The 8791-nt window shown below is 35.8% G+C and overlaps 1 protein-coding gene and 1 pseudogene across 1 annotated transcript; both read right to left on the bottom strand.

Annotated features, from left to right (window-relative positions):
* Positions 1-527: 527 nt before the first annotated feature.
* LOC134391782 (olfactory receptor 5T2-like) lies at positions 528-1529 on the bottom strand. The gene has a single exon (XM_063115725.1). It carries the CDS (start codon positions 1482-1484, stop codon positions 528-530), a length of 957 nt encoding a protein of 318 aa, XP_062971795.1. The 5' UTR covers positions 1485-1529.
* A 2556-nt stretch (positions 1530-4085) lies between these two features.
* On the bottom strand, positions 4086-7554 carry LOC134391781 (olfactory receptor 8J2-like; annotated as a pseudogene).
* Positions 7555-8791: the final 1237 nt, after the last annotated feature.

The following is an 8791-nucleotide window of genomic DNA, read 5'->3' as shown; positions in this document are numbered from 1 at the left end:
GAAGTTTACTTTGAACTGGAGTCACATACAAAGAACTCCATGGAAAATGATCTGGGCTTATGTGAGCAATGGCTTTTCTGTGGATTAGGTACTATTTGATCAAGTTAATCAGATATAACTGTAATATTATTTATGACTACAGCTATGAGAGCCTATAAAATTGGAGTTATATGGAGATAAAAGAAAATGATATGCAGCATTTTCATGTAAAGATTACTTATACAAAAGCTTGTGTGCTTGTCTTTCATGTATAACCATCAGTCTTAGCACCTATGTATATATATGGGTAAATATATCTTTAAACATAAATACATGTGTATACACGAATATCAGAATGAACATAGAAAAAGAAAACTGGATGATACAGTTTTTCAGCATGTAAAAATAGTAACAGTATAGGGAGAGGGTTGCCAATGATATTTACTTCAAAATGTCCAAGAACAGAATTAAACTAATAAATTAAAACCAACATTTCCTCATACCTTCTTGATATTGAGGTACAGAATATCACTCTCAATTGTTTTCTATTAGTTTTCAGCATGAAAATATACTTTATTGAGAAACCAATTTTCCCCAAACACTTTTTGCATTGCCACTTTTACATCTTTGTTCCTTAAACTGTAAATGATGGGATTCAGCATGGGAATCACAATGGTGTAGAATATTGACACTATCATGTCATGCTCCAAAGTGTAGCTGGAAGTTGGTCTCACATACATGAAGAGAACAGTTCCATGAAAAATGGACACTCCGGTTAGGTGAGAGCCACATGTAGAGAACACTTTTCGTCTCCCTTTAGCAGAGTGCATCCTCAGAACGGCCACCAGAATGAAAACATAGGAGACCAGGACTATTAGTATAGTCAATATCTCAATAGAGCCAGAAAAGTAGAAGAGAAGAAGCTGGTTTGTGTGAATGTCAGAACAAGAAATAGCGAGGAGAGGAGGGATATCACAAAAGATGTGTTTAATTTCATTGGATCCACAGAAGGACAGGCTGAATGTGGCCACTGTGTGTGTAGTAGCATGTAAAATGCCACCGACATAGGAAGCAACCATGAGTGGCAGGTAGACTCTGGGTGACATGCTCACTGAATACAGAAGTGGGTTGTAGATGGCTACATAGCGATCATAAGCCATTGCAGCCAAGAGAAAGCATTCCATGGTTCCCAAAGAAACAGCGAGAAACATCTGTGCTGCACATCCAGGGAATGAAATAACTTTATCTTCTGACATAAAGTCTACTAACATATTTGGTGTAATAACTGAGGAATAGCAGGCATCCACGGAAGACAACACACTCAGAAAATAGTACATGGGGTTGTGAAGCCGGGAATCACCAATGACTAGTACAATGAGTCCTAAATTTCCCATGAGTGTAAAGAGGTAAATTGCTAGAAACAAGAAGAAAAAGGTGATCTGCAGTTCAACATTATCCGTGAGGCCCTTCAGAACAAATATGGTAACTTCAGTGATATTCTCCATGTTGAAATCTCATAGAACAAACTTGAAGGTATTTGTAAAATTATAGTTCACCTCACTATAAACAATGAGCAATATTTTCACTCAAGGGAACGTGAAAATGCCTTCACATATATACATTCTTGTATGCATGATTTTCTAGCAGCATATCAGAAGACAGTGGCCAGTGTTCACGCCATTCACTGCAGAATCAAATATAAGAGAGACATGTTCACTGATACACTGAACTCTTACCAATGCAAAAACCATCAGGTCAACTGGATAATTTACCACTTAATTCTATTAGCTGTTTTCTTATTAAATAACATTAAACCCAAAAGTGAGTGCATAAAAAAAATTCTAGCTGACATCCAAACACATGAAACAGATTTCAGTGAACCGAGCATTAGAATACAATACCAGAATTCTAGATATTTTAGCAAGTGTGTGTAATGATTTCCTATAATGTATAAAAGCATACACTGTATTAGGAGTACATTTATTTACCTCTATAAACATAAATTTAATATATATATTTTTTTCTGGGTTCCCAGACATGTTAATTTTTAATCCTTAGGCAGATTCTGTATAAGTCAGATTTTGATTAATACATATAATTCACACATGTAACAGGCAAGAACTATATTATTTAGTACTTGGTGGTTAGTGGCTAAAGTGTTTAATAAAAAAACAACATGATTGTTCTTGACATATTCTGTTCTATCTTCCAAAATATTTTCTCTTACCTGTGGAACAGCAAATACTGGTTTAGGTACACTATGAATAAGGATAATTTAGACTGCTTATATGCACTTATTCAACTGTTGATGAAATCCACAAGAGATGCCCCTAGGGGAATATGCCCTAATTATCTCCTGGTTCAAAATAGTAATATAATGATTTACTACATAATAAAACAGTAAATGATTTTTAATTAGGCCCTAAATGCTGTTACATACTGAATGGAGTTTTTTGGTTAATTTCAAATGCTTTACATTTGCATTTCCTTTATAATTAGTGATGTCACATCTTTTCATACATCTGTTGGCTATTTGCATGTCTTCTTCAGAGAAAAGTATATTCAAGCCCTTGCTCAGTTTTAATTCAGATGCTTATTATTGTTGTTTCCATAATTATTGCTATTGAGTTACAGGAGTTCCTTAGGTTTTTTTTTTTTTTGTTTGTTTGTTTTTCAATGTCAATTTCTTATTAGATACATGGTTTGCAAATATTTTCTTCAGTTTTTTAGGTTTGTTCACTCTACTGATAGTTTTCTTTACTGTACAGAAGATTTTCAGTACGATGCAGTCCTACTCATCTAATTTTGTTTTTGTTGCTTGATTTTTGGTGTCATATCCCCCAAATCATTGCCAAGCCCAAAGATCTGAAGCTTTTCCCCTATACTCTCTTCTAAAAATTTTAGTTTCATGACTTATGTTTAAATCTTTAAACCATTTTGAGTTCTTTTTTGTCTGTGGTATAAAACAATGGCCCTATTTCTTTATTTTGCATTTGTATAGTCAGTTTTCCCAGTACCAGTTGTTGAAGAGGCTATCCTTTCCCCACGTGTATTCTTGGCACCTATGTTGAAGACCATTTGAATATATATTTGTCAAATTGTTTCCGGGGTCTCTATTCTTTTCATATGAGGTCTAAATATCTGTCCTTATTTCAGTACCATGCTGTTGAATTATCATGGCTTTGTAATATACATAATTTTTAATTTTCATATTCCAGCATTTAATTATTTAATTTTCTTTTTTTTATTAAACATGTTTATGTATTACAGAGTGATATTTTGATGCATGTATACAATATGTGATGTTTAAAGCAGGATTATTAAAACATTCATCATAACAAACATTTTTCACATCTTTGTGTTGAGAATAGTTGAACTCCTCTCTTCTAGCCATTTGAAAATATACAGTAAATTATTCTTAATTATAGATAACTAGGACAACTGTAGAACACTAGAACTTAGTCTTTCTATCTAGCTATAAGTTTGTATACATTAAACACCCATATCAACAATTTTTAGTGAAATCTACATCTACATAATTTCATTGAAATGACATTTTAATTTTCATGAAGGTGCCTGTGGAGATAGTTCTTTGGAAAGTACAGATCACAGGAGTTTCATGTGACAGTGGAGATAACTGGAGTGAAGTCCAGTGGACTCCCAGGGAGAGGGTGTTAGCTGATCAAACCAAACTAGTGTAGACCATAAAGGGCAATAAAACTCCACTGAAGACCTTTAAGTTCCTCAAATTTGAGTTTTAATTTTAAAAATAAAGAATTATCTTGAGTGCAATCATTTCCTTTGTTATTGATGTAATGGAAAAGTCATTAAAACCAGGGAACCTTGGGAACTACACAAAATATTGGAATATATAATCACAATCCTTGAAATCTAAATGGATTTCTAGGAAAATATCATGATCCTTCAGTGTGTTTGGGGGTTTAAATTTGTAATATGGCATTTATTACTCCTCTGGATTGGGGGAATTTTGATGACTTTTCTAATATTCAAGTTCTCAAAGGGATTCAGTGTGTGGCCCATGCAAGATCTGCACACTTGTAATTTTTTCTGATCAGGTCATCCCGAGATTATAGAACTAAGTCAATCTACTGTCCCTGCTGTAGCTGCAGAATGAAAGGACCCTCCTGGTTTCTTTTTAACATCTTTTCTAATTTCACAGGTATGCTCACACAGTGCCTTGCTCCATGACTGTGTCCAGCATCTCCTCTGTCCCTGAACTCCCCGAAAGATTTTGCTGTTCCTATTTGAACACAAGATACCATAGGACCTCCTGGGCATTGAGGTAGACATAAACTCAGAAGAGTTTATGAGTTAGGAAGAGTAGGTGAGTTAATGTCCCACGGGGTGAACTTTGGCCAGTAGCCAATGAGAGATGACAGATTTATTTTCTTATATTCAGAAAAAAACTCTTAGCATAGGTATCTGTTGATTGAGTTGATGCATCACAACTGATGTGCAGTGTGTAAACTTTTGTGAAATTATAGTTTTGAGCTCTGAATAAGACAGGTGCAAGATGGCTCAGTTTCACAAAATATGCCAGAAGAGATGCAGGAGGCAGAATAATGGCCCCCTAAAAAGCGCCCATGTCTTCATCCACAGAACCTATGAACATGTTACTTGTATGGAAAAATAAATTTACTGATATGATTAAGGGTCTTGAGATATCAAGGCTGTCATGGATAATCTGGGTGTGTCTAACATAATCACAAAGGGAAAGGAACGGAAGAAGAATAGAGTCAGTGGAGAAGTGGCAGTGGGAGCTGAAGTCAGATTAATGGGATTGCTGGCTGAAAGTGGAATACCAGCCAAGGATTATGGGCAACCTCTAGAAGATGGGAAAAGCAAGGAAACAGATTGCCCTCTGGAGATTCCAGAAAGAACATAGACTGACTACACCTTGACATTAGCCCAGTAAGACCCATTTTTGAACTTCTGACCTCTAGAACTCTAGAATGATAATTTTTTTTTCCAAGCTACTATGTTTGCAGTGATTTCTACAGCAGCAATAGGAAACTAATACAAGAGACAAAATAGGTATTTTTAGAAAATTCACACGTGTAAACTAAATTAGAATTAAATAATACTATTCTCTTTATTTGACTTAGTTCATTTGACTATATATATAGGATTGGTATAAACCCAAATGTGAGTTTAGCCCTGTTACTTCAATTCTGTTCACCTAGTTAGACCCAAGAAGAATGACTACTACTGGGAAGGATACTTCTCCAATTGCAAGTATATCAGCTGGTGAAGACAAATATACCCGTAATAAAGTAAAATTTAAAAAACACACATGTAAACAAATAAAACAAAAATCTTAAAGGCAAAAGCTATCAAACTATTGCCAATGTTGTCCCTTGAGACTATATATGTTCACCACATAGTGTGACTTTTTTGTTATTTTTAGTCTTCTTTAAGACTGAAGTTAGAAGTTGACCAATCGATCTAAATACCACAGACTCTAAATTTTGGTTATTTCTGACCTCCCTGAAAAACATCATAAATATAGTTTCTTTCCAGACACTGACTTTTCCTCACTTTATTCTCACTTTTTCACATTCCATTGTATGTTTGTAGTATTTTACGTGTATAGATGTGGCAAATAATAACTGTTAACTAGTTTATCTGAATTTGGTAAGGAGAGCTGTTGAGAATTGGAGATACTTTTAGGACAATGTCTTTTTTTGCAGAGGGCCAATTAATATTTCACTCAAAATCGGACTAAATAAAAATGTTAAAAAACTTGGTGCTTGATATCATGGTCTCATGGCAAAGACAATTCCTACATGCCAAACACAAAATAGCCAAAGAAGAAATCAGGAATGTAATCCCATTCATAGTCACTACCAATAAAATAAAATACCTAGAAGTAAATTTAATGAAGAGGGTGAAAGACTTTTACAATGAAAACAATAAAATATTGGTGAAAAATTGAAAAAGACACAAATGAATGGAACAATATCTCATTTTCATGGGCTGGAAGAATTAATCATCAAACTGTCTGTATTACAAAAAGCAATCTGCACATTCAACACAATCTCTTTTTAAATACCATTGACATTCTTCACAGAAATGGGGGGGAAAAACAATCTTACTATTTGTGTGGAATTACAAAAAACCCTGCATGGAATAAGTCATCTTAAACAGAAAGAACAAATTTGGAGGCACCACAAGTCGTGACTTCAAAAACACTGGAAGCTGTAGGAACCAAAACAACATGGTATTGGCATAAAAACAAATAAACTGACCAACATAGTATAACAGAGAAACAAACAAACAAACAAAAAAGCTCACACACTTATAGCCAACTTATTTTCAACAGTGGTGCCAAGAACATACAGTGGGGAAAGGAAAGCCTCTTCAATCAATGGTTCATGGAAAAGTGGATATCCACATGCAGAATGTTGGGAAAACAGGATAATTTAATCAGGTCCCATCACCTCATGTGTGGTTGGGGTTGGTGTGGCACATTCTTTGTAAGCGAATTGTGTGTATGTGGGTGGAGTTAGTGCTCATGCACCACAACTAAGCTGGCAACTGCCTCTGGTGTCCACCCCGTGTGGCCATGCTTCTAATCTACCACGTCAAAGGACCCGATTGCCAGTTACCTAGTTCATAGACCTGCGTATGAGGGGTCTGGTGACCCAGCCTGGCTTGTGAAGGGCTTGTGAACCAGTCTGGACAATGGGTTTGAGGGGTCTGTGAGCTCCAGACACAGCCCTAGCTCGACAGTTGGCCCAGTTGGCAGGATTACTGGCAGGTAAAAGACCGCAACACAAAAGATTGAAAAGAAGAGTCCCATAGAACACAGAGACAGCCATCATGGGAAAAGCGCAGGTGGAAAAAGCTTTTTGCGTCCCTCTGAGAAACGTTTCCTCAAAATGGCAAGGACAATGTTGAAGTAGGATATGAGAACAATAATCATGGAGAAACATAAGTTGGTCCCCGAGAAGGTAAATACTGCATTTCTGGAAGGTAAGTATCAGAACAGGACAAGGCTAACAAAGGAATGTCATCGTGATAAAAATGGTTGATTATGTTGGAAGAGCAGAATGACAAGGAGAACACACAGGAAGTGACAGTCACTGCTGTCGTCAGACTTTGGAGGTATGTGAGGAAAACCAGCAGACAGCAGATCTGCATAGACACCAGCACCATATAGAGCAGGGGGTTGCAAATAGCCACATAGCGGTCATAGGCCATTGCTGACAGCATGAAAATCTCAGCCAAAATGAAAACTAAGAATCCACCCAGCTGGGCTGCACATCCATAGTAAGATATGGTTTTCTTAGTAACTAAGAAGTTAACCAGCATTTTAGGGGTAATGATGGTAGAATTGCCAAGACTGATGACAGCCAAGTGACAGAGGAAAAAGTACATGGGGGTTTGAAGTTGGGAGTCAACACTGGTGAGGGTGATGATGCACAGGTTTCCTGTCACAGTCAGTCTATAGATCCCCAGGAAGACCAGGAAGAGGGGAATCTGGAGCTCTGGATGGTCTGAGACACCCAAAGGAATGAACTCAGTGACCCGGGTGAGATTGCCAGAAGCCATTTATTCTGTTGTGTTCATCTTTGAATGGGAGAGATGGAAAGAAATTAATAGATGATAAATTTGCTTTTCCTCTTAGGTGCTAGGTTGTTAAATGTTTCATTTAAAATCAGATTTTTTTGATTGACAAACCATTAAAAGTGTCAAATCACAATTGTTTTTTTCCCCATCTTTTCACATATTTAGAAATACACACTCACCAGAAACAAAGTTTGAGTAGTTTTTAAGAAACTACGAACTTATTTATTCACTGTTGGATATAATATATGGAGAGTGAATATTGTTATACATGTATAAATTATATTAACTTATGGTATTGGATGGATATGTATGCATTCATATATGTGTGTATATACATATTTATACATATACATGAATGCACAAGCGCACATTTGTTTGTGTGTGTGCTTACAATGATAAAGAGAGCAGTTTTTTAGGAGTTGATCTACCAGATGTACCTCTAGTTATCAATCTTAGGTTCTATATGTGTCTTCTCTAGCCACTGTCATCAGTCATCTTTGGGATTTTTTTTTATTACACTGTATCCCATGCTTATTATACTGGCATTTTCATATGCGCTTTGCAAAATAGAATTTCTGCAAGATAAATGTGGGTCCTACATTGTGGTGCTTTCTCTCACTGAGTTGTATTTAATTCTTTCTTTCTTTCTTTCTTTTCATTGGAACATAGTTGATTGTACATATCTGTGGGATATAGCATTGAATATCAATATCTGTGTGCTATGTGAGAATTTCAATATTTCTGTTGGAAAAACTTTCAGTACCCTGGAATTTTTTTTTTATCAATTTCTACCACACCATTCTGCATCATCAGCCCAGAAATAGCCCTACACCTCAGTAAAGTTCCTCTGAAGTGTCATTCTGAAACTAAATTATCTTTACTTAATCACACTTCATTTCTTCTGCCAAATAAGCCAGTTCTGTCATGTCACTCTGACTTCTGATTACTCAGACTCCTCTACTAGTTGGTTCTGGCAACTCAGTTCTTTATGCCCTTTACTTTCCATGTTATACCTCTTCTACTTTACTTGTTTAAAGCTTGTTTTGATTATTTAAAAATTTTTATTGCCTACATTTTTTTTGTTAAGGTTTGATTTCTTTGATTTTCTTGTGTAGAGAAATGAGTGGGAAAGAATGCTAATATTTATTTGGCAAGTAGTATGTGTCCAGAATTATAGTAAGGGTTTTGAAGTAATGATGTAATTATTTTTCTGGAGTGC

The sequence above is a fragment of the Cynocephalus volans genome, chromosome 12, assembly GCF_027409185.1.
Source record: "Cynocephalus volans isolate mCynVol1 chromosome 12, mCynVol1.pri, whole genome shotgun sequence".
Classification (NCBI taxonomy): Eukaryota; Metazoa; Chordata; class Mammalia; order Dermoptera; family Cynocephalidae; genus Cynocephalus; species Cynocephalus volans.
The sequence above is the reverse complement of the archived record's forward strand: the minus strand, read 5'-3'. Positions and strand labels throughout refer to the sequence as shown.